Source organism: Vulpes vulpes, chromosome 2 (genome assembly GCF_048418805.1).
Source record: "Vulpes vulpes isolate BD-2025 chromosome 2, VulVul3, whole genome shotgun sequence".
NCBI classification, from domain to species: Eukaryota; Metazoa; Chordata; class Mammalia; order Carnivora; family Canidae; genus Vulpes; species Vulpes vulpes.
In genome coordinates, this window is record NC_132781.1 from 5,907,595 (window position 1) to 5,931,554 (window position 23,960).

General features: G+C 53.3%; 4 protein-coding genes across 6 annotated transcripts; 2 read left to right on the top strand and 2 right to left on the bottom strand.

Moving 5' to 3' along the window:
- The first annotated feature begins 449 nt into the window (after positions 1-449).
- MIF4GD (MIF4G domain containing) lies at positions 450-4,822 on the top strand. Its single transcript, XM_025999720.2, has 6 exons — positions 450-589; positions 1,457-1,588; positions 2,399-2,508; positions 2,706-2,861; positions 2,957-3,049; positions 3,562-4,822. Exons 2-6 carry the CDS (start codon positions 1,501-1,503, stop codon positions 3,787-3,789), a joined length of 675 nt encoding a protein of 224 aa, XP_025855505.1. The 5' UTR covers positions 450-589; positions 1,457-1,500; the 3' UTR covers positions 3,790-4,822.
- On the bottom strand, positions 4,225-7,840 carry MRPS7 (mitochondrial ribosomal protein S7). Its single transcript, XM_025999719.2, has 5 exons — positions 7,707-7,840; positions 7,000-7,191; positions 6,819-6,882; positions 5,696-5,863; positions 4,225-4,819 (listed from the first exon to the last, which is right to left on the bottom strand). The coding sequence occupies exons 1-5, from the start codon at positions 7,787-7,789 to the stop codon at positions 4,598-4,600; spliced, it is 729 nt and encodes a 242-aa protein (XP_025855504.1). The 5' UTR covers positions 7,790-7,840; the 3' UTR covers positions 4,225-4,597.
- GGA3 (golgi associated, gamma adaptin ear containing, ARF binding protein 3) lies at positions 7,803-23,944 on the top strand. 3 transcript variants are annotated; one of them, XM_025999716.2, is made up of 17 exons: positions 7,803-8,148; positions 15,652-15,736; positions 15,864-15,939; positions 16,488-16,586; positions 17,222-17,345; positions 17,607-17,710; positions 17,842-17,922; positions 18,295-18,432; positions 18,951-19,032; positions 19,146-19,262; positions 19,547-19,783; positions 20,180-20,250; positions 20,518-20,837; positions 21,051-21,274; positions 21,569-21,738; positions 21,896-22,006; positions 22,193-23,944. In XM_025999716.2, exons 1-17 carry the CDS (start codon positions 8,109-8,111, stop codon positions 22,301-22,303), a joined length of 2,190 nt encoding a protein of 729 aa, XP_025855501.1. In that variant the 5' UTR covers positions 7,803-8,108; the 3' UTR covers positions 22,304-23,944. The 3 variants fall into 3 exon arrangements, with proteins under 3 accessions (XP_025855501.1, XP_072602759.1, XP_072602758.1); XM_072746658.1 differs by lacking the exon at positions 7,803-8,148 and adding an exon at positions 8,329-8,516; XM_072746657.1 differs by lacking the exon at positions 7,803-8,148 and adding an exon at positions 14,869-15,031.
- LOC112920787 (ATP synthase-coupling factor 6, mitochondrial-like) lies at positions 11,571-12,248 on the bottom strand. Its single transcript, XM_025999721.2, has one exon. It carries the CDS (start codon positions 12,202-12,204, stop codon positions 11,656-11,658), a length of 549 nt encoding a protein of 182 aa, XP_025855506.1. The 5' UTR covers positions 12,205-12,248; the 3' UTR covers positions 11,571-11,655.
- Positions 23,945-23,960: the final 16 nt, after the last annotated feature.

Sequence of the window (23,960 nt, forward strand, 5' to 3'; positions counted from 1 at the left end):
CTGAGCCACCGGGCGGCCCTGGTCCGCTGATTTTCAACCTGAGCAGTACCGCTTGTACTTGAGGAGAGGGTGGGGGGACGATCCAGCCCTTAGGGGTCCCCCTGCCTTCTGTCGTGCGGAAGGTGGAAGTGACGGGCCAGCCCTCCTTGTCCTCCCGCCGCCCCGCCCAGTCTCCTCTTTCCATCCTGTTCTAACCTGAGCCCCGGGCGTGGGACGTGGGAGGGGGCCCCGCCGCCGGCGACCCAGGGCTTCCTCTGGGCGGAGGAGCGGGTCCGGCGCGGCGCGGACGACTCGAGTGGGGACGGGCTGGGGGCGGTGTCGCGGCCTTCCCTGCGCCCCCGGGACCTCGGGAGCACGCGCGGGGGGGACAGCGTCGCCGGGACTCCGGCAGGGGGCGCTGGCGGGACGGCCCCGCCCTCCGCGCTGGCCCCGCCCCGCGCTGGCCCCGCCCCCGCGCCGCGCTCGGAAATGACCTAAGCGGCGGCGAGACCCGACCGGCCGCCCCAGCCCTGCAGCGCGGCGGACCGGGGGCGCGCACCATGCCCGCCGAGCGGCCTCTGGGCCCGCGGGCGCGGCGCCGGCCCGGCAGGTGGGTCCCGGCGCTCGCACGGCCTCGCCCGCCCGCGGGACCCCGGACGGCTGCGCCGCGCCACCCGGAAGGGGGTTCCGGGCTTGGGGGATGCCCGAGGTCGTCCTTGGACTCGGGGGGGGAGGCACCGCGTCCGGAGAGGGGACTCCAGCGGGGACTGCCTCCGGGAGACGCGGCACCCGGCTCCCCTCGTCTTTAGGAGGGAGGCTCCAGGATGGAGCTCCTGAGTGTGGAGTCCTGAGTGGGCAGGGTCGGGTTTCTGCCGCTCGGGAGGCCAGTTTAACCGGTCTGTCCCGGGGAGAAGTTGGCCCGGACCGGAGCGGGTCAGCCCCGCACCCGCCCGCACAGGCCCGGCCGAGGGCTGCACGGCCGGGTTTGGGACTCAGGGTTCTGACTACAGCCCAGGGATGAGTCGGGGCGGGGCGAGTGGAACCCTGGCCCTGTCACTCTCTGGAAGTCGCGCTGGGCGAGCAGCTTCCAGGCGGGCTTCCGGAAAGGCAGGGAGCAGCCTGATATGCCCCCTACCAACACCCCCAGCGCAGTGCACCTCCCCCCAGCCGGGGTATCAAGAATAGCTCTACCTCCTATGGAGACTGGAGGGTAGGCACGTCCACCTTCACCTCTTGTGTAATCCCAGAAGCTACAGGAGTTCTAAACTGAGCAGCAGGTGCCTGGCTGGTGCCCAGTCTCCACCAGAAGCCAAGCTTCCTGGGCCCTCAGCCAACCACCCAAGGCAATGAACTGGCCGGGAGCACCTGTCCCGAGCGCTGGCCAGCCCTGGCTAGCCCTGGCCGGGGCCTGCAAGGTAGAAACCAGGCCCGGCGCTGCACACCTGAGGCCTCTCCCTTCCCCTCTCCTCCTTCCCAGGTGCTGTCATTAGTCCCACCTCTGTAAAGAGCTGTGGAGGCTGGATGGTCATGGGGGAGCCTGGTAGAGAGGAGTATAAAATCCAGTCTTTTGATGCAGAGACTCAGCAGCTGCTGAAGACAGCACTCAAAGGTGAGCATGGGAGCCCTCCTGAGCTGTAGGGATGGGGCCAGCGGGATGGGCCTGGAGGCCTGAGCCTGGGAACATCCAACCCTTTGCTTTCTGAGAACAGGAGTCAGCAACGTCACTCTTGGACAGGAGGACAAGCTACACTGAGGCCAGTAATTGAAAGAATGAATCATAGAGTCGCCTCTAGGGCAGCAAAGCCATTTTTTAAGGTTTAAGGACCCATGAAAGGGGGATGGAGCACAGAGAACGGAGTTCTTGTCTCCTAAGCGCTTACATTGGACCTGGCTTCTGAGTTGCCACAGCAGGTGGCCTTGAATGTGCAGAGCTGGCTGACTCGGGACAGAGGATGGAGCACTCTGCTTGGCAGAGGAGAGGCAGTAATTGTCCTGGACCAGTGCCTTCTGCAGCACTCAGAACAGAAGTTTGACTCAGCTAACAATTAGTAATGCCCATCACATGCCAAGCTAAGCCTGCTGGGGAGGCCCTGCCTGGCCCGCTCTTGTCAGGGGTTCATGTGTGTGTTGTAAGAACACTTTCTTCTGTGAAATTGCTGTCAAACACATCGTTATTCTGTGCTCCTTCCGCAACCTTAGTGCCAGGGAATGTGTGCCCTAAGAAAACTAGCGTTCTGTGATTAGTCTCCAACAGCGGCATAACCCAGCCACCAGCTGCTCCTGTGTGGTATTTTCTGGTCTCTTTAAATGTAAGCATATCATGGGGGGTGGCTCCTTTGAAAACATCTCAAATTAGAAGCACGTGGAGACAAATGTAGTAATTCAGCAACTCTAGACTTCCCACCTATCTCTGCCCTAGAGCCAGGTGCTGTGGACTTGGAAAAGGTGGCCAACGTGATCGTGGACCATTCTCTGCAGGACTGTGTGTTCAGCAAAGAAGCAGGACGCATGTGCTATGCCATTATTCAGGTGGGCTGGGACTGCAGAAACGCAGACGCTTTGGGAAAGGCTGAAGCAGAGGGGCAGGTCTGGCTGCTGGCAGGGCAGAGGAGCAAACGGCTTCCCTGAGAGGTGGAGTCAGACAAGAGGGTCCTCAGCCACTGAAGCTGGGAGGGGGGCCCACCATGGCACCGCCTCCGGCTCACCCTCCTTTCCCTGGCTCACAGGCTGAGAGCAAGCAAGCAGGCCAGAGCGTCTTCCGACGGGGACTCCTCAACCGGCTGCAGCAGGAGTACCAGGCTCGGGAGCAGCTGCGAGCCCGGTCCCTGCAGGGCTGGGTCTGCTATGTCACCTTTATCTGCAACATCTTTGACTACCTGAGGGTGAGGCCCTGGTAGCCACCCTGTGCGGCAGAGACAGCCTATCTCCTTCAGCCACTAAGCCAGGGCTCTGCACACCCCCTGCTCTCCCCCTACAGGTGAACAACATGCCCATGATGGCCCTGGTGAACCCTGTGTATGACTGCCTCTTCCGGCTGGCCCAGCCCGACAGTCTGAGCAAGGAGGAGGAGGTGGGTGATCTGGGTTGACAGCTGTGGAGGGGCAACCCCTGGCTCGGCTCAGAATACCAGCCCACTGTCTGTGGAGGCATCCGAGAGCACCAACTTCCTAAGGCAGGAGCCTGGTGGGGATATTCAAGGCCTGTCTCAGTTCCAGGACAAGCTGCCAGGCCTGGAATTTATCCAGAACAGAGAGCAGGCCAAACCTTCAGGCTCAGACGCTTTCTTCCCAGTAGGAAAGCCATCCTGTGATCGGAATCCAGCTGTGGATACAGATGGCCCAGAAAGGCAGTCTGGCAGGGCCGGGGAGGGGCAGAAAGCCTGGGTTAAGTGGCAGCTTAGAGACAGGCCCCGCATCCAGTCCAGCCCAGGAGAGCTCACGGGAGTCCTGAACTTGTCTCCATTAATGGAAGATGTGGCTAACACCCACCAGGTGGTGTGAGCATGACGGGGGAAGGGGCCTGCCCGCAGCAGCTGTGATGGGCTAGCAAGGCCCTGGGGATCACATCTCCCGCCCCCTGCAGGTGGACTGCCTGGTGCTGCAGCTGCACCGGGTAGGGGAGCAGCTGGAGAAGATGAACCGACAGCGCATGGATGAGCTCTTTGTCCTGATCCGGGACGGCTTCCTGCTCCCCAGCGGCCTCAGCTCCCTGGCCCAGCTGCTGCTGCTTGAAATCATCGAATTTCGGGCAGCTGGCTGGAAGACGACCCCGGCTGCCCACAAGTATTACTACAGTGAGGTCTCCGACTAGGCCTCCAGCTCAGGCTGCCTCACCAGCAGCACAGGCCTCTCACCTACCCAACTCCCTGCCTCTCCCAAAGACTGTCCCTTGCAGACCTTCAGTGGCTCCTGAGAAGTTCCCCACTTACATGGTGGTCCTGCCCTGAGCACCTTCTCTCCTGGATTCAGGGACTGGGGAAGACACCACACAGACCTGCCCTCACCGTCCCATCAACCTCTACCCCATCACCTCCAGCCTGGGCCATGCAGAGAAAGGCAGCTTCTAACACCCACTGCACTGTGTAACCACCAGTGCAAGAGCCAGCTTGGTGCCTCAGCTTCCCCATTTGTAAAATGGGTACCCAGAGCTATTGGTGGGATATTTTGGGATATTGAGGGGCAGAGCACAAGTCACCCCAGAAGCTGCTTTTTATACATTTTGTACAAGGACCACTTTGGAAACGAATGTATTTCCAGTCAATTTTAGTAAACGGCAGTTTCCATATCACATGCTACACCAGTTCAGGGCGAGAATTTTCTAATAAATCGTTTCTAATATTAAAACTGCTTCCTTTCCTATCATTCCAAGTTCTGCCCTGAATTGAGAGAGATAGAGAAGCTGGATAGGCCCTAAGTTCCTGGGGGAAATCCAGATTGATGTCTCCTCTTTGTGAGGAGATAGAGCAGGAAAGGCATGTCCAGCCCCCCAAACAAAGGACTAACAGGCATAAATACATTATTCCACCCTTAGGCTGGCCTGCCCTTAAAAAGGAACTACTAGCCAGCAGGTGATTTTCACTGGAATAGTGGCTCCCATTATTTCTTTCAGTGGAGCGCCTCTACCACCAGCGGTAGTGAGCCAGGGCACGGTTGGCCTCAGCCATCTTGTGCATGTCATGCTTCTTCTTGATCACAGGGCCCTGGTTGTGAAAAGCCTCCAGCAGCTCGTGTGACAACTTCTCCGGCATCAGCATCCGCCGGTGCTTCTTCTCCCTGCACTCCTTAATCATCCACTTCATGGCCAAGAAGCGACGACGCCGATCAGCAAGTGGCACAGGGACCTGGACAAGACAAGACCTGGGCAAGTTAATCCAACAATTTGTCAGGGCTGCAGCCTCCCTCCTCCTTGAGCTCTAAGGAGTAGCCACAGGTTCCCTCTGGGCTAGCACTGACAATGCTCCTGAGGAGAGGGGCTTCGCTTCTCCTTTGTGAGTCCCCCTCACTCCCGACAGATCTCAGTGCAACAGACATAGAGGCATTCATTGAACAGATGCTCATTAAGCAAAGACCTTGCTCACCTCTAAATGGAAGCTCACCTAGGTTGATATGAACATCAATTGGGAAAAGCCCCATCAAGCTGGGGTGACTTAGCCAACTCAGATCAGGGGTGCCTAAAAACAAGACCCTCTTGTCAGTAAGTGTTTGCTAGACCACTACTATATGCCAGGTACCATGCCAGACCCTGGGGACACAGATGTTAATGAGGGTCTCCACGCTACATTAAAAAAGCAGATTAGAACACCCGCTTATAACACTGACACAGAAATAAAAGCTGTGATAGAGCCTCATTCAATTTAAGAAATGGTGACAAAACATGAGTCATGGGTCAAGCTCTAGATGTGGGTGTATAAAGACAAGTTCTACACATAGTCCTTCAGAAGAAGCTGACAATTTACAACACAGGACAGTGGACAGAACCGGGGTGGGGCGAGGGGCATCCAGAAAAGGTAATCTGGACACTTCTTTGCTCTCTTTTCCATCCTCTGCCTGTGAGTTCTACACTAGGACTCAGATGAGCAGACTGTGACAGAACCTGGTCCCTATAAAATTCAATCTTGACCCAACTCTGGGCCCTCCCACTCCCAAGCATTCCCTAGCCCACCCCTACCATCTTGTCTCATGGGTGGGCAGCCCTGCTTCCAGCCCTGACTGCTCACCTGATAAAAATGGCCCCCTCTGAGGATGGGTACCAGCCCTATCACGGGCTCACAGTTTTGCAGTGCTTGGTGGAAGATGACATAGGGGTTGCGTTCGATGGTGGCCTGTTCCTCTGCAGAAGCAGCATGGTACTTCTCAAACTGCTTCCTTTTCACAGCTTCAAGAGTCTGCAGAGAGAAACATTGGAAGATGCTGCCCCAGACTCCCTGAAAGGTTTATCCAGCTGAGCTAGTACCTTGCCTTCTACTCCTATCATCCTGTTCTTCTACAAGAGTGAGGCCCCTCTCTCAGCACTTCTAAGGCAGAGTTCTTTTTTTTTTTTTTTTAAAGATTTTTATTTATTTATTCATAGAGACAGAGAGAGAGAGAGAGAGAGAGAGGCAGAGACACAGGCAGAGGGAGAAGCAGGCTCCATGCAGGAAGCCTGACGTGGGACTCGATCCGGGGTCTCCAGGATCACGCCCCGGACTGCAGGCGGCACAAAACCGCTGTGCCACCGGGGCTGCCCCTAAGGCAGAGTTCTTATGTGCCTCCCTCTTTCCTGGAAGAGGACGAGAGAGCAGTAGGCTGAGATTTGTGTTTGGGGGAGTGAATGGTGGTTCCTGACTCCTGAAGGACTTCACTGAAGCCACCACCTCCACACACACACACATACATACATACATACATACATACATACATACATACTGGGGTCTTTTTTTTTTTTAAGTAGGCTCCACACCCAGCATGAAGCCTCATGCGGGGCTCAAACTCACGACTCTGAGATCAAAACCTGGGCTGAGATCCAAAGTCAGATGCTTAACCAACTGTGCCACCTGGGCACCCCGTACAGGGACGGTAATTCTAATGGCAGATACGTGAAGCTTTTTTTTTTTTTTCCCCAAAATTTTATTTATTCATGAGAGACACAGAAAGAGAGGCAGAGACACAGGCAGAGGGAGAAGCAGGCTCCTTGTGGAGATCCTGATACAGGACTCGATCCCAGGACCATGACCTGAGCCAAAGACAGACACTCAACCTCTGAGCCACCCAAGTGCCCCTGAACCTGTTCTTTTTTATGCTAAGCTGAAAGAGCCACGTACAAAGCTATAAGCATGGAGACCGGAGAGATGTGCTGTTTACCTGCATCATGAGGGATCTGGCCAGTACTTTGTTTCCTCCTTTCATCATCATGTTGGTGAATTTACTTCAAGAAGAAAAACAAAATGTTTAGGTTTCCCAGGCTGTATCACAGAATCCTTACTGCAGGCCCTCCCCGGTATAGTCCTAGTCCGAGGAACAAAAGTGTTTGCTTCCATCTAACCTGATCACGGGGTCTTCAAACACAGAGCTTGTTTTCGCTGCTGGAGCAGCTTTGATAAGCTGGGTCTTCCTGAGTTCCTGTTCATACTTCTCTTCCTCCGTCAACTCTGCCAACGGCTTACGGTAATACTCCTTGTCAATCCGTGGATCCTTGTATTCGGGACCATAGCGGCTCCACCTCACCTGGGTTAGCCTGAGAAGGGGGAAGAGGAAAAGGTCGCCAAAAGGTGACTCCACACGCGGAAAGACTTGACTTAACAATGGGCGTGTTTGCCAACCCGCCGACGAGGGAGAGAGGCAGAGACCGCCAGGCAAACCTGAACGTAACCATTCTGGCTCTTGTCCTAAGAGGTGGGTGGGCCTCTCCCCCAAAACACCGGGAGAGCCGCCTCGTCAAGTTCCCACGGTCAGGCGAGGTTCCTGAACCTCAGGACAGGCGCCCCGCCTAAGCATCTCCGCCTCCCCCGGCCCCGCCCGCAGCTCTGAGCTCTTTGGTAAGACCGCGCTTTCAGCTTCGATTCAGAACCCTGTCGGGCGGGGGACAATCTTTGGCCCAAAGTCACGCAGCCAATTCAGAGGTTTGGGCCGAAGTATCCTAGCCCCCGAGCTTTCTGCAGGCTCCCGCGGGCCTGCCCGTGGCCCTTTCCTTCCCTGCAGGTCTCTCCGTGAAGTCCCAGGCGGCACCCCAGCTTCCTACCGTCCTCTCACCCTGGAAGCCGCCGGACAGCACTCCGCAGGCTCAGCGCCAGGACCGGCCACCCTCCCGCAGCCGTCACCGCGGGGGCCGCCATCTTGGCTGGCCGCGAGGACCCCGCGAAGGCTGCCCTTGGCGTGCCTGAGCGAGTAGACGGGAGACGGGGGAAAAGGCTCCGCAGGGTCCTGAGCCTGTACGTCACTCCATTAATCCGGGCGTTGAGAGTCTCTCACTCCGAAGTCCACAGGCAAGAGCCAGAAGGAAACATTCGGCGTCTCCTTATCCGCCGCAGCCCGACGCGACCCTCGGCAGCGGGGCTCTCTCCTCTCAGGCCCCCATGCAGGCCCCGCCCCGGCTCGACGCTTGCAGGCTCTCGCGAGGTTTGAGGCCGCTGGGCCGGCCCGGGCGGCTGCAATATGGCGGAGGCGGAAGGGGAGAGCCTGGAGTCCTGGCTGAGTGAGTAGCCGCGGCCGCTTCTGCCTGCCCTCGAGCCCCCTCTCCGCCCCACTCCGCCCCCCTCCGCTCCCAGGGGTCTGCGGCCGCGTCGCCTGGCAGCTCGCGCCTGGGCTCGCCCCTGCCGCGAGCATTCCGCGATCACGCCCCTTCCCCAGCAGGGCGCCCCGGCCCCCGCCCGGCGCCTCCTCCCGCTCCTGCGCGCGGCGGCGTCAGCTCGGGTCCGCTCCGGGCCCCGCGGGCTCCGGGGACGCGGCAGCCCAGTGCTTCCGGCTGACATGCAGCGGCGACCTGGGGAGGTCGTGGTGGGGCCGCGCGCCGCCGGGACTCCGGGCCCCCTGTGCCTCCGTGGAGGGGAAACTCCGGGAGCGGTGGGTGCCGCCGAGCGTACGCGCACAAGCTTCAGGGCTGTGACCGTGTGTTTGAGAAGTGGCTTCCTCGCCCGGGCAGAATGTTTGAAGTGAGAAGAATCTAAAAAGGCATGACAGAGGTCTGCCCTTTTCCTGCAGTGCCCAGGGCTTGGCGATGTCCGTGTTGGGGGGACACACACTTGAACGTCTTAACGAGCCATTCGTAGGTAGCCTGCTCTGAGCAAAGCTGCGGAGCGCAGCCTAGTGCGGTGGTTAGAGCGGCGGCCTCTTGCTCTGATTGCTAGTGCATACTGCTCCTGAGGAAATATGGGTTAACCTTGTTAGCAGGTAGTACTCTGCTGAAGAGTTAATAAGTTAATTTTCCTATGGGCTTAGAAGAGGCCCCTGGAGACCTCTTTAAGTGAAGACAGAAGATTGTACAGGGTGATGAGACAGGATGCCTAGAGATTGCTTTGTGCAGGATCTGTTTACTAGAGCCTCCAAGCTGTTGGAGGTGATGGCTGTTTATGCCAATAGCCTGACCTTTTTTTCTTTCTTTTTTTTTTTTTTTTAAAGACTTTATTTATTCATGAGAGGCAGAGGGAGAAGCAGGCTCCACACGGGGAGCCCCTTGTGGGACTCGATTCTGGGACCTCCAGGATCATGTCCTGGGCCAAAGGCAGGTGCTCAACCACTGAGCCACGCAGGGATCCCTAGCCTGACCTTTCTTAATAAGAAACCCCCTGCAGGTGATTGAACCTAGGTTACATTTGCAAAATCTGCAGTTGCCAGCAGGTCGCAAAGTCTTCTGTATTTGGAACTGATCTCTGAGGAGCTCAGACTGCTCCAAAGGCATTCATTTAATTCATTTATCAAGTACCCTGGCGAACCAGGTACTACTATCACAATTTCACAAAAAGAGGACCCTCTGGGGGATCCCTGGGTGGCTCGGTGGTTGGGCGCCTGCCTTTGGCCCAGGGCACGATCCTGGAGTCCCGGGATCAAGTTCCGCGTCGGGCTCCTGGCATGGAGCCTGCTTCTCCCTCTGCCTGTGTCTCTGACTCTCTCTATCATGAATAAATAAATAAATCTTAAAAAAAAGAGGACACTCTGGACTCTAATCAAACCACTTGCCCAGACCCATCCAACAAGTTATAACTACACTGGAATTGATTCACAGATATTAATGAGGACAATGGAATAATTTGACCTATGCTGAGTTTAATAGTCTATATTAGTCTATATTAGTCTCTATTAGTCTATATTTTAAAATAGAGGGACAGACCTGTTTTTGAGGGAGAGTGGAGATGGTGAGTGAGGGAATGGGATGATATCTGTAGACAGTAGAGCTGAGACTAGCCTTTGATCTTTCCCATTAGTGAGAATGACATTAGGAGCAGTGTTAAGATTCTTTCTTTCTTTTTTTTTTTTTTTTTTTTATTTATGATAGTCACAGAGAGAGAGAGGCAGAGACACAGGCGGAGGGAGAAGCAGGCTCCATGCACCGGGAGCCTGATGTGGGATTCGATCCCGGGTCTCCAGGATCACGCCCTGGGCCAAAGGCAGGCGCCAAACCACTGCGCCACCCAGGGATCCCTTTTTAAGATTCTTTCCATTCTAATCTGTTGTTCACCTTCACAGTTCTTTTTTTTTTTTTTTTTTTTTACCTTCACAGTTCTTAATGATTTACTTGTGAACTTTATCAATTGAATGGACCAATGTTTGTGGTTTAGCTCTCTTTTCGTCTAGAGCCTTGTCACTCCATCGTTTGCCAGAATCATAAAGGCCTCCGCTGGCCGGGTGCCTCAAGTGTCTCTCCCCTTCCCCTCCATCCGCTCTGCGTTCTCCCAGAAGAGCACTTCTGCACACCTACTGCCGCCTCTTTGTGGCTCCTTGGTAGTCTTGCTTTGCTCAGTCAGCTGTTCTTGTCCCACCAGCACACACTGCTCTCCCTCTCTGGAAGCCCTGTTCCCCTTTGCTCAACCAAATGCTTTAAAACCCATGTCACGTTCTCCTTGCCCATGGACTGTCTCTTGATTCAGCCTTCCCTGAAGTCTTATGATTTTCTCAATCAGTCTGTAACAAATACCTGCTATATGAGGTATTATGAAAATTAAGTTCAAGCTGTCTTTGCCTTCAGTTTGATAAAGGTGATGCTGGAGTGGATAAAGCATTCTTTTTTTTTTTTTTTTTTTAAAGATTTTATTCATTTATTCATGAGAGAGAGAGAGGCAGAGACACAGGCAAAGGGAGAGACTCCCCACAGGGAGCTTGATATGGGACTGGATCCTGGGACCAGGATCACTCCTTGAGCCAAAGGCATACGCTCAACCGCTGAGCCACCCAGGCATCCCTGGATAAAGCATTCTTAAAAAGATACAGGTACAGGGCAAGAGCTGTAAATGCTAAAATGCAGACAGTTTCTTTAGGAAATTGGGGATAAGTGGAATGGAAAGATGATTCTCTCAGTGAGGAAGTGGCATTTGAGCCAGGCCTTGAAGACTGAGGAAAATTGGCTAAGAAAACACTAGACAGTGATGTAAATAGAGTAAACCATGTTTGGGGCATATAGGACAGGTGTTTGGCTGGTTCAGGCTGGGAGTTCCTGTAGGAGTGTGATGGGAGAGAAAGCTGGGAAGTTAGATCCAAATTCTGGAAAAGCTTGAATTCCAGCCCAAGAAGTTTAAATTTCAGCAGTTATCAGATCCCCATTCTTTTTTTTCTTCTTCTTCTTCTTCTTTTTCTTTGAGATTTATTTATTCATGAGAGACAGAAACAGGCTCCTGGGTTCACGCCCTGAGCCAAAGATAGACGCTCAACCTCTGAGCCACCTAGGCTTCCCGTCAGGTCCCCATACTTACCTTATCTGGTGAAATCAGTGTTTTAGGAGGATCAGTTTAGGGGTTTTATATAGGATAGCAAGTAGCAGAAGTTTTGGAAGCAGGTGAAGAAATAAGGAGGTGGGGTGGGGGCAGGGGTAAGAAAGGGAGGGATTTATTTATTTTTTTGTACACCCAACATCACCTAATTTATTTGGAACCAGAATCAAAAGAACATTTGACAGTTCTCTGAACATTTGACAGTTGTGAAACATGTTTATTCTGATCCAGTTGTACAACTAATCTAGGACAAATTGCCAAATAAATTTTACATTATTTCTTCAGGACTGGGGTTTGTCCAAGACTTCAAATTTGGAGTCAGGGAACGTATTCATGTCTGCTTTACCATACATTTGCTTAAGCTTAAAAAGCTCCTTCTCCAGGTCTTGCTGGTACTCTGGGCCAGTATTAACAGGTCCTCCAGATGTCTGGCGCTTAGTTCTGTATTCTCTAATCTTGTCCACAAAGAGTTTCTGTACAGGATCAAGTTCCTTGTTAAATGCTACTGCTGTAACACCAATGTTTCTCCTCAAATGGACTGAGACTGTAGATCGAATGAGAGAGGAGAACCTGAGAGCCTCTGAAGAATCATGGTGATTTCTGTTACTTGCACTCAGTCCCAAGCTGCCAGAGAAAGGGAAGGATTTAAAAGGATGTTGAGAAGAAAGGGACCCTCGGTTGCTGAAAGTGGATGAAAGGGAAGGAGTCCACAATGGGGGTTTAAAGCTGGATGCCTGGGTGCAGAGGCAAAAAGAGCCTTGAATGATGGCATCATTTATAGAAATGAGGAAGTCAGGAAGGAGAAGTAATGAGTTTGTTTTTAAACTCATTTCTGTACCAAATTATATAATTATACTCTGCTTTGGTTATTTCGCATGTGTGGCACCCAAAGAGCATAACCTCCCCAAGGGTGGTCTCTAAGTGCGGACTTTTTCTGTGGTCTCTCCCTGGCCTCTCTGGTACTTCGTTTTCTTTGTTACATTATTGATTGATTGAATAGTATCATACAGTGTAGTTGATCCCTGTACTTAATTTTCTATGAGTGCTTAACAAAGACTTGGTGACTATGTTTCTCTTGATTCAAGACCCCAGCACTGAAGGCTGACTCTTGATTTCTCTTCCATCCTGTGTCTTGCCTCTGCTAATCTCTAAGTCATGTGTTACATAGAATCTGTCGGCTGTGAAATGTCTGAGCCATGCTGGGATTGGGTAGCTGGTGCTACCCCTACTGGAACCATCTTTCCTTGACCTTTTGAGGCCCTGCCACCATCAAGGCTAGGGCTAGAACTAAGCTGAAAATGAGAGCAGGAGATCTAGAGGCACAGACATGCAAGAGAATAAGGCTTGCAAGGGAGACCTGAAAATAGAAACCTTAAGTCAGAATAGAGCCCAGAGCCAATTCTAGAAGGTGGGGTTTACAGGGGAGACTGTGGTGTCACCTCTGTGCCAGGAGCATGTTGAGTGGGTGGAAAGTCCTGTACATCTGAGGGAGGGAGACTGGTCAAATGCAGAGATTGAGTTACCCAGAATTACCCCAACTTCCTTTAGTTCCTAAGGGTGCTTGTGGTCTGCTTTCCAAGGGAGAGTTGGAGGAGATCCTCAGATCCAGGCCTCGCCATTGCTGAAACCAAGGTTTTGCGAGCCCATAGTAGGCAGAGAGCTCCCTGCAGATTTGCAATAGGAAGGTCTATCAAGGTGAAAGGAAGTGGGACTCTAGAGAAGTTGAGCGCAAATGAGAAGGAAGTGGGCATATTCCTGGAACAGAGGTGCTATGGGAGTTACAAGAGGCCTGGGAAGAACATGCTTGATGAGGCCCCACTGCTCACATGTGTGTGGGCAGGAGCATCCATGCTGTACTCTAGAGCCATGCTTTTCCAGTGTGAACAGCGCAAAAGTTATACCATGTTATACTATGAGGGATGTGACTCTTCTCAAAATAATAATAGCAGCAATGGGAGGGGTATGGCCCCTCAGATGGTCTTATTTTTTGTCTCCTTCAGGCTCTTATTGTCAAGTGAGAACTTTAAGCATCTCAAATGATAGATTAGTAACAAAGCCATGCCAACACCTAAGAAGGTATCAGACAACTGATGGGAGAAACATGGGGCTTCTGGAAGGCGACAACTTGTAGATCACTGTGGCAACAAATAGCCACTCTTGAATTAGTCTTGCTTTTCTTCTAGCTTGACATTTTAGAGGGTCTGCTAATGGTCTTTTCAAGATTGAGGACAGACATTTTCCTTTTCCTCCAAATATGAACGTAAACCATCAGAGTCTTCCTACAGTTGGAGCAGAGGCCTTCTTCCCTCTGCCTCAGGGTGGTGTCTGCTGACTTCTTGGGCCTCAGAGCCCTGGGAGGGTGGGGGATATGGGAGCCCTTGTTAGGATTTGTTCATGGAGCTAGTGAATTTTAATGTTAGGAAAAAGGAAGTTAAAAAAACAGTCACGAGAAGTCAGAATTCAGGAACTTCTGACGACACCCCTTGGTTTGGAAGGGCTTTTTCAAGGTTCTGTTGCTCTGCTTTTGGCGCGGGGGTGTGGAGGGGGGATTTGCAAGAGCATGGGTATTTAAATAGGATATACGCCTTCAGCCTTCCATTTGTCTTCCGAACCTGAAGCCCTAAATTTAGCAAACAGCTTGAGAGTGCTTTCTGGAAGAGGCAGACTCCCAAGGTCTGAATCAGAGATGGGAATACATTTAACCACCCTCAGTGGGGGCCAGCCTCTTTAGCACAGGTCTGGGGATAACCGGGGAAATAACACAGTAACACCAAATAATAGGAGACTTGACATTTAGCACCTGGGTTTTAAGCCCTCGATAATCCTCTGAGAACGCTCCAACACTTGCCCTTGTCCTTAATCATAGGAGACTATTTAAACTTGAGGGTACTGGGACACCTGTATGTGTCTATGTGTCTCTCGTGAATAAATAAACTCTTAAATAAATAAACTTGAGGGTACTGAGTGCTCAAGGGCAGATTCTGTTTCTGCAATCCCTTAGACAGTACAATGATTGGTGCTTAGTAGGGACTCAGTAAATATGAGCTTAAAATATGCAATAGAAAAAACACTGAAAGCAGGGGGTGCCTGGGTGGCTCAGTTGGTTAAGCGACTACTCTTGATTATGGCTTGTGGTCTTGGGATTGTGGGATCGAGCCCTGTCTCGGGCTCTGCAGTGGGCATGGAACCTGCTTGGGATTCTCTTGCTCCCTCTCTTCCTCCCCACGCCCTCCTCTAAAAATTAAGTAACATTTAAAGCATTAAGAAAATTAGGTCTTGGGCAGCCCCGGTTTAGTGGCGCCTGCAGCCCGAGGTGTGATCCCGGAGACCCAGGATCGAGTCCCACGTCGGGCTTCCTGCATGGAGCCTGCTTCTCCCTTTGCCTGTGTCTCTGCCTCTCTCTCGCTATCTCTGAATAAACAAATAAATAAAATATTTAAAAAAAATTAGGTCTTGTAAAAGTTTTTGAAGCGTATGATTTTATTTATTCATAGAGACACAGAGAGAGAGAGGCAGAGACACAGGTAGAGGGAGAAGCAGCCTCCATGCAGGGAGCCTGATGTGGGACCCGATCCCAGGTCTCCAGGATCAGGCCCTGGGCTGAAGGCGGCGCTAAATTGCTGAGCCACCTGGGCTGCCTGGAAATAATTTTTCTAAGTATGTATATTCCTTTTTTTTTTTTTTTTAAGATTTTATTTATTTATTCATTCATTCATTCATAGACACAGAGACAGAGAGAGAGGCAGAGACACAGGCAGAGGGAGAAGCAGGCTCCATGCAGGGAGCCCGATGTGGGAATTGATCCTGGGTCTCCAGGATCACACCCCAGGCTGCAGGCGGCGCCAAACCGCTGCGCCACCAGGGCTGTCCCTAAGTATGTATATTCCTTATCAAATATTACCTGGCTTCAGTTTTTCCGGGAAATGCTTCTTGATCATCCCTACTTGCTTAATAGCTTATTTTTGGTATAACTAGAGTTATTTATATTTATTGATTATATTAAAAATTTTATGGTTATCTTGGAAGGTTTTTATCATTTGTGTTTATAATTGTCTTATTGATCATGGTCTACTCTAAGCTTCACAAGGCTGAGAATTTGTTTTCCCTTCATTTGTAACTTTCAAAATACTGAACTGACCTGTTGAAGGTTCTCTATCAGAAAAGAAATTTGGAAACAGACTTAGCTTCACAGTAGTGTCTAAAAATTGTTGGGAAACCTTCCATTATGTCTTCCTTGCTCTTTATAACAATGGTCTTCCACTTTGCTCTGTCCCAAGATAAGGCCACCAATCCTTCCAACCGCCAGGAGGACTGGGAATACATAATTGGCTTCTGTGATCAGATCAACAAAGAGCTTGAAGGGTGAGTCTCAAAGGCATTGGTGGGGGCAAGTGGGAGAGAGCTGACTGCAGAAGTCAAAACTGGCCAAGGAGGGCCAGCCAGGTAGCCCCAGGGTTAGTGCCTGAAAGCGTGGTCTCTTGTCTCCCAGGCCACAGATCGCTGTCCGACTGCTAGCCCATAAGATCCAGTCTCCGCAGGAATGGGAGGCGGTCCAGGCCCTGACGGTAGGTTGTTTCATTCTGACAGTGGATTTTAATGAGCACAGGCCTTTTGCCCACTGGGTTTTCTGAGGTTTTCAGGGCTCACATCCTAAGGTAACTGAAATCCTCGATACAAGATCCATCTGGAACACATTCCATAAACTGCCCCGTGATTACGTGTGCCCTTGTGCCAGGTGCCGAGGCTGCAGAGAGGCCTGAAGTGCAGTCTCTGCCAGTGAGGCCACAGGTCGAGTGGGAGAAGCCAAGTGACAAAGGGTGGGAGCCAGAGGCAGGGGCCCGAGCACAGGGTGGAGCTCAGAGGCAGGTTCTTGAAGAGATGCTGATCTTGCCAGTCACCGGAGTTGGCCAACTAAAGGAAAGTGCGGCGAGTATAATTTGCTCTGTAGCTAAAAGTAACACTACTTCCTACTAAAGGCAGCTTACTTGCAAGTTCTTTCTCTGGGTGCAGAGTCGCTGTGCTCTGTGGACAGGGTCCTGGCTGAGCGCCAGCTCCCACCCAGATACTACCCCCCACTCCCGGCACTGAGTGCCTCCTCCTCATGTGGCTGCAGGTGCTGGAGGCGTGCATGAAGAACTGTGGGAGGAGATTTCATAATGAAGTGGGAAAGTTCCGGTTTTTGAATGAGTTAATCAAAGTCGTCTCTCCAAAGGTCAGTCAGCAGCAGTCTCCTCATTTCTAGGAACTCCGTTTGTGGTTCCCCCCTCCCATCTTAACTGGCTTCACGGTACGAACATCTCTACAGAACTGTCTTTAGAGAGCTAGGCCCTGAGGGGAGCCTTCTGATGGACTCCTCTGAATGTGAGGTGATGTGCCAGCAGGTGGGGGTGGGGGTGGGGGAGGCGCTAGGGACAGCGGTCACTTTGGTCTGTCTTGCGTGGATCCAAGAGGTTAGTCTTCTCATCACTCAGCCTCTCAGCTCCTGGGGCATGCTGGTGTTGCTCTTAAGCTCTGGGCGCCACTTAAAGCATAGAGAGCTGTTTCTCATACTTAAGCCATTCTCATTCATTCCCTTGAGGTAAAATGTCACTTTCTGGGAGATGATGCATGGAAACCAGGTGGCGGGTTCCCCGCTTCCTGCCTGACCACAGACCGTACCCTGAGAGAGTGAGCGTTGCCACCGGCAGTTTCCTTGGCTCCCTGTGCCATGTCACAGACACCTTCTGGTTTTGGGGTGGGCCTGGAGGCTGGAATCAACTCGCAGCCTTTCATTGCTGAAGAGCTTTCCCACCGTCTCTGCCTCCAGGTGGCAGTTAGGAGCTTTTCCCATTTCCTTTTGCCTCTTAGTACCTGGGAGACAGGGTGTCTGAGAAAGTGAAGACCAAGGTTATCGAGCTGCTTTATAGCTGGACGTTGGCCCTGCCAGAAGAAACCAAGATCAAGGATGCTTACCACATGTTGAAGAGGCAGGGTATGTGCTTACCTTCCCTCAGCTTCCAAGCAGCCCCAGAGGCTGGCTAAGGCCAGGAAGGGGGGTGCTGTCTGCCGTCCCTTCCTTCCTCCTCAGGACAACGGGAAGGGCTCAGCTGCACTTTGAGGGACAGAGGTGTGTACTGTCCTCTCACCCTCTGCAGGCCCTCGTCACAGGGATGTACCCCTCTTTGCTGAGTGAGGAAGGGGTCAGGGGGACCCCGGCCTGAGCCAACGCTCTGCCCCCTTGTGTTCCTGTCAGGCATAGTGCAGTCTGACCCGCTGATCCCTATGGACAGGACACTGATTCCCTCTCCACCACCTCGTCCCAAAAATCCTGTTTTTGACGATGAGGAGAAATCCAAGGTAAAGTGCGCCCCCGCAGATGGCGTCCTCAGATGAGGCGTGGGCTCAGTGCTGCGGGAGCTCCAGCCCCTCTGCAGTCTCCCCAGGTGGGTTGCTGCCTTTCCCTTTACCTTTGGTACCTCCTCTTCCAGCTTTTAGCCAAGTTGCTGAAAAGCAAAAACCCGGATGACCTACAAGAGGCCAACAAGCTCATCAAGTCCATGGTGAAGGAAGTGAGTGGGCCTCGGGCTTGGGGCGAAGGAACCCATGACCACAGACCAAGAGTCCCTTCCTCCACTGTGAGGCCTGTTGCTCATCCCTGCCCCCGCCCCCCATCACGAGAGGCCACTAGGGCTTCTGGGGAAGAATGGATTAGAGGAGCAAGCATACACGGGGCCGGTTTAGGGGTGGGGACGGGCCGTTATATAAAAGAAAAACTAAATACGGACTGAGGCTTGTGGTTCCCAAGAACTGTGCATTAAAAGGAGTTTCCACCGGGACTAGCCTCTGCTTACATTCTCTGGTGCGACCCTTGGCTATGGGGGGGCCCTGGGGAGCCAGGGAGAGGAGTCTAGTTGAGCTTTTTCTCCTTGTCTTTGATGTAGGATGAGGCGCGGATCCAGAAGGTGACCAAGCGTCTGCACACTTTAGAGGAGGTTAACAACAACGTAAAGCTGCTGAATGAGATGCTGCTTCATTACAGTAAAGAGGATTCTTCAGAGGCAGATAAAGAGCTCATGAAGGTAGGCGGTCCCGAGAGCCAGGCTCCAGGGAAGGGAGCCAGCCTGCTCAGCCCTGCTGTTCCTTATTAATCAGCACGGTGGCCGCCCCCGTTTTACATAGACTATGGCTAAGGCACATGGCAGGGGAGCTGTGTGTACCCCCGAGTCCGTGTGATTCCGCAGACCCACCTCAGGGCTCACTGCTCTCTGCTTGGCCTCCTTGCCTCAGGAGCAATAGGGCAGAGCCACCCACCGTGTGCCCCTGGTGCTGCACCTTAGTCCTTTGTCACATAGATATTCTGAATTCTGAGGCACGTGCTGGCCTCGGGGACAGGACGGGAAACGCTTCCCCTGGTCCTAAGCAGACTTCTTAGATGACACAGCGTGGTGGAAGCCGGCAGCAGGCATAGGGGGCCCAGTTCTGCCAGGTACCAACTGGGGCAGTAGAGGAGCCTTCTGTCTTTCTGGATGTGGACACTGAATTAGATCACTTCCAAGGGACTTTGTAGCTCTCACCTTTAGGTTTGGGACTCTTTCAGGAGCTGTTTGATCGGTGTGAGAATAAGAGGCGAACATTATTCAAACTAGCCAGTGAGACAGAAGACAATGACAATAGTTTGGGTGAGTCAAAGAGTAGTTGACAAGGATGACCCAGGAATTTGGATTTGGCCCGGGAGGGTGAGGGTGGGAGTAGTGTCATGGCTGGGAGTGAGAAGTACCTTTTTCTGCTCTAGGGGACATCCTTCAGGCCAGTGACAACCTCTCCCGGGTCATCAACTCTTACAAAACAGTCGTTGAAGGGCAGGTTATCAATGGTGAGGTAGCCACCTCAGCCATGCCAGATTCGGAAGGTAAAATGTTCTTCTCCCTTTGGATCCATCCAGACCAGCCCCAGCCCTACCACGTAGCGGGGAGTGCTTGACCTGCATGTCACCCCACAGGGCCCAAGGGGATTCTAAGCCCTTCCAAATGCTCCTCCAGCTTCTGAGAGGCCAGAGGCTATGGATAGGGTTTTCTTTGTTTCCTTGCCTTTGTTCAGTGTTAGGCTAGAGGCTGTACTTAGGGTTCTGCTTCCTCTCTGCAGCCACTCCCATGGCCCCTACTCACCCCTGTTCCCTTCCATTCGCCCATCTAGGAAACCACTCCAGGAACCAAGGCACTCTCATCGACCTTGCTGAGTTGGACACACCAGGCAGCTCATCCTCAGTGTTGGCGCCAGCCCCACCATCCTCCGGCATCCCTATCCTCCCTCCACCCCCTCAGACCTCAGGACCTGGGCGCAGCCACTCTTCCAGCCAGGCTGAGGCCACCCCAACACCCAACAGCACAAGCAACGCCCTCTGCCTGCTGGACGAGGAGCTGCTCTGCTTGGGTGTGTCCCGGGGGGAGGCTGTGAAGGGCTTCTGGTGGGGCCAACAGGGCAGAAAGGCGTGTGAATTGGGAAAAGGACCCAGGGCTGCCCCTGTACTTAGCAGGAATGGGGAAGGGAGGCTTCAGGTATAGGGAAAGTCAAGTTCAAAGCCTTCAGGCTCCCAGGGTGGTCTGCATACAAGCTCCAGAATGGACATGGTGGGCTGAGTGTCTTGCTCAGTCCAGAAGCTAACGCCCCTTAATGTAAGGACTAGAGAGGATTTATTTCCCTCTGGAGGCTGCCTGGAAAAATACCTAGTCCCCACTTGTCAGCGACTTTTGTCATGTGACCCTTCTAGGGTAAATGGGGCTGCCCAAGGCCAGAGCCCTTTCTCATCACCATCATCTTCTCTAACAGGCCTTGCTGATCCAGCACCCACTGCTCCTTCCAAAGACTCAGCTGGAAACAGCCAGTGGCCCCTGTTCCAGGTAGAAGCATCACTAAGAAGCTCAACCAGTTTCACAGACTTCCTCTTTCATGACTCCTCAGCCACAGTTGGCTGCAGCCCTGGCTGTCCATACTCCCTGCCCTGGGTGGGCTTGGGAACACTGATCACAGCCACGGGGTTGCCCCGGGCCCTACAGAGGGGGCTGCCTGTCGGGCCCCCAGGGTGGGGCCCAGAGCTGGAGACCCAAAGCCACCAACTGCGACAGCTCCTCCATGCTTATGGCTCACTCACTTTCCACTCCTGACAGAATGAGCAGTCGGACCTGGAATTCTGCGGCCCCAAGCCTGGGAGTGCTGCCTGTAGCCCGTCAGATGGCCCTCTTGTCCCACCCTCAGCACCCTCTGCAGGCAGCTCCCAGGCTCCACTGCCTTCTCCCTTCTCTGCTCCTGTGGTCCCAGCCACTGGGCCTGCCCCCAAAGCAGGCTCCTTCTTGTTTCCGACTGGACTGGCCCCAGCCTCAGCCCCAAAGGCTGAGTCCACAGCCCTCGGGTACCATGGCTCAGCTTTGGGCGATAGCACCCTGCACCAGCTGGATGCCCTTGATCATCTTCTCGAAGATACCAGAGCGTAATGAGTGGGAGAGGTGGGGGTGGGGAGAGTTGGACTTGGGCTCGGTAGAACAGGAGGCAGTTCTGGAGGGCCTGGGGCTGGCCTCTGGAAACACGGGGGAGAGGAGGAAGGGGTGGTAAGAACCAGCTGTTCCCTGGAAGACATGTGAGGGGTTGGCCCAGCGGCTTCCCCTGGTCTCTGACTTGCCTTGTGCTCCTTCCTGCTTCTCAGGACCTCCGGCCTGGTGAAACCTGTCTCTTCCATCTTCTTCCCTGGGACCACCACCTCCCCTCTGATCCCCACCAGCACCACTGCTCGGCCTCTCCTCCCCTTTTCCCCAGGGCCTGGCAGCCCTCTTTTCCAGCCACCTGCCTTCCAGTCCCAAGGCAGCCCCATGAAGGGGCCAGAGCTTTCCCTGGCCAGTGTCCACGTTCCCCTGGAATCTATCAAGCCTAGTAGGTGTTGAAAGCATGGGGGGGGAGGGGAGCCCACAGCTTGCAGTGTTCTGGGGAGTGAGAGGGGTGGGCACTGGCTCTCTGCCCAAGTCCCTTAAAGCCAAACGTGACCTGCTGTCTTGGCCTTTTGTTGCCACTGCGTACTCTTGGGTAGTTCTGACAGCTTCTTTCCCAGATGCTTTTGGGGTGCCTGCTGGCCACAGGGTTCCCTCACCCTCCCTAAAGGGGTGTGGCAGACACCCTCAGGGCTCTGTGGGGTTTCTCCTTCCACACCCATGTGACCTCTTCTTACAGGCAGCGCTCTTCCTGTGACAGCCTATGATAAAAATGGCTTCCGCATCCTCTTCCACTTTGCCAAGGAGTGTCCGCCTGGACGGCCGGACGTGCTGGTCGTGGTGGTGTCCATGCTGAATACAGCTCCCCTGCCTATCAAAAGCATTGTGTTGCAGGCCGCAGTGCCAAAGGTACCCCTGGTTCCCTGGGGCCTCAAGAGGTACAGGTTACCTCCCCTTGAACCCAACTGTATTGAGGGACCCTGAGGCCAACAGGCAGCAGCATGTGTCCATCGTGACTAGTGGGCTCCTGCCATTTCTCCTTAAAGGAGCTTCTCTTTCTCTTCAGTCAATGAAGGTGAAGTTACAGCCACCCTCTGGGACAGAGTTATCTCCATTTAGCCCCATCCAGCCACCTGCAGCCATCACCCAGGTCATGCTGTTGGCCAACCCACTGAAGGTGAGCTAGAACTGGGGTCCAGCCTGTAGCTCTCACTGCCCCATATCAGAACCTCCACCTCCATGCCTGAAGTACCATGATACTGCAGTGTTCACTGTGTCCCTGGCCTGTTTTGGTGGCTGAGTGAGGATGGGGTGGTGGTAAGGGGCCCTAGGTCACATCTTACATGCTGTCCCTCTGTCACAGGAGAAGGCGAGGCTTCGGTATAGGCTGACCTTTGCCCTGGGAGAGCAACTGAGCACAGAGGTGGGCGAGGTGGATGAGTTCCCTCCTGTGGAACAGTGGGGTAACCTATGACCCCAGAGGACTCCGTGTCACCTCCACATTGAAGCCCAGGCAAGCTGCCTTGAGACAGGAGGGCTCTCTGGTCCAGTCATCCTCCACGTCCTGCCTGCAGTGCCTGGAGCTAGGATATGGAGCAGGGGCCCTGGGCATCGCTGCTAGGAGCCGAGCTGCTGCTGTGATGCTCTCTCCCTTGGCCCCCTAAAAGGACCTGATTTTTATCTACCTGTGTGACTTGAAGTGGCCGTGTACTGTCAGGGGTGGGGAGTGGCTTGACTCTTTAACTATTGCCCTGGGGACATGGACCCAAGGCAGGGAGGAGGCTTTTTCCCTCGTGTTGGTATCCTGACACCTGAGGAGTCGTCTCTAAAGAGACTTAAGAGAATCCCAAGGACCACATCCTCACACCCTAGAGGCCTCAGCCCCCATCACTACTCTGTGCTTCCCCCTGCTGGCAGGCTCCTGCTCCCACCTCTGGAGAGGTAGGCAAAGCCGAGTGGTTCTGAGCCACCCTGGGCAGAGTGAGTTGATGTACTGCTGAATCTCCAACTCTGCCTTCCATGGGCAGCATCATCCTGGAACAGCCACCGGGTCACCAGTTGTATGCTTGTCTCTGGCGGTGGCAGGCTGTGTCCTATGGACATCTCGGCAGGCTGTGGAACTCAGCCTGTTAGGAATAGAACTCGGCCTTGTGGCAGCCAAAACTAGGGGTATGAAAGAACGAAGAGAACCAGTATTCCCCTTCTCTGGAAGCAGGTACTCAAAGCTTTCTGGGGAAAGTGTGCCTCCTGCCTCGAGAACAGGCCATCCTATTCACTACCTCTTGCTTGGCATGAAATAAACTGCTCTTCTGCCCTTCAAGCCTCTGAAGGGAAGAACAACTCCCATCACCGTCTGCGTCCTCCTGCTTGGGCCTCCCCCTCTTCCCATCAGATGGCCTGTGGTGTGGCATGTGATTGGGAATAGGAGGCCTCAGGGTCAGGCACATTGCACTAGACTTCTATCCTTACCTGTTGCCCAGGGACCTTGACTATCCCCAGCTGCTGAGGGGCACAGTCACCGCGATATGGGGTCTGGAGGTGGTGAGATCAGGAACCATGCTTGAATCGAGTCACCAGACCCTGTTGCTTTGACCGTGCTCAGCTCCAGAAAGCTTGTTCCAGTTGCTCCATCTATCAGATGCAACTGGGCCAGGGAGTCTAGGCCTCATGGGGCAACAGGAAAATTGCCTCCACCAGCTGAGGAAAGAGCACACAGCTCACCTGAGCTCAGCTGGATGGCACAGAGCCATCTTTGGGGAAAGGTGGCACGAACCACACTCCCTGATCCCTCCCTGCACTTTGCCAGGTTTCCTTACTATATTCCTTCCCTTCCATCTTGAGCAAGCAGGTTTCACTGCTTCATTAGGACAAGTCAAAAGTGAATCAGTTTCACTATTTATAAATTTAAGAGCTTTCCAGAGACTGGCTGCTTGCAGCCCTGGGAAGATTTGTGGGATTACTATATGGAAAATACACCTTTATAATAAGCTTTAGACATTAAAACTATCTGAGTGTTACTACTGAGGTCACTGCTTTGTGACAAATGGCTGTGTACAATATACCGACTCTGCTGCCCTTGTTTTGCTGCATGTCAAATAAAATCATTTTTGCCCTACGTGGAATCCTAATAC

What these genes read in the sequence shown, in the direction of transcription:
- MIF4GD (XM_025999720.2), top strand. Translation starts at nt 1,501, where the DNA reads ATGGTCATGGGGGAGCCTGGTAGAGAGGAGTATAAAATCCAGTCTTTT. An exon ending in GCTGAAGACAGCACTCAAAG is followed by an intron (nt 1,589 to 2,398) that starts GTGAGCATGGGA and finishes TCTCTGCCCTAG; the next exon opens with AGCCAGGTGCTGTGGACTTG. An exon ending in ACATCTTTGACTACCTGAGG is followed by an intron (nt 2,862 to 2,956) that starts GTGAGGCCCTGG and finishes CTCCCCCTACAG; the next exon opens with GTGAACAACATGCCCATGAT.
- MRPS7 (XM_025999719.2), bottom strand. Translation starts at nt 7,789, where the DNA reads ATGGCGGCCCCCGCGGTGACGGCTGCGGGAGGGTGGCCGGTCCTGGCG. An exon ending in GCTGTCCGGCGGCTTCCAGG is followed by an intron (nt 7,192 to 7,706) that starts GTGAGAGGACGG and finishes CCCCCTTCTCAG; the next exon opens with GCTAACCCAGGTGAGGTGGA. An exon ending in CCAGATCCCTCATGATGCAG is followed by an intron (nt 5,864 to 6,818) that starts GTAAACAGCACA and finishes TTCTCTCTGCAG; the next exon opens with ACTCTTGAAGCTGTGAAAAG.
- LOC112920787 (XM_025999721.2), bottom strand. Translation starts at nt 12,204, where the DNA reads ATGAGTTTAAAAACAAACTCATTACTTCTCCTTCCTGACTTCCTCATT.
- GGA3 (XM_025999716.2), top strand. Translation starts at nt 8,109, where the DNA reads ATGGCGGAGGCGGAAGGGGAGAGCCTGGAGTCCTGGCTGA. An exon ending in AGGCGGTCCAGGCCCTGACG is followed by an intron (nt 15,940 to 16,487) that starts GTAGGTTGTTTC and finishes ATGTGGCTGCAG; the next exon opens with GTGCTGGAGGCGTGCATGAA. An exon ending in AGACAATGACAATAGTTTGG is followed by an intron (nt 19,033 to 19,145) that starts GTGAGTCAAAGA and finishes TTTCTGCTCTAG; the next exon opens with GGGACATCCTTCAGGCCAGT.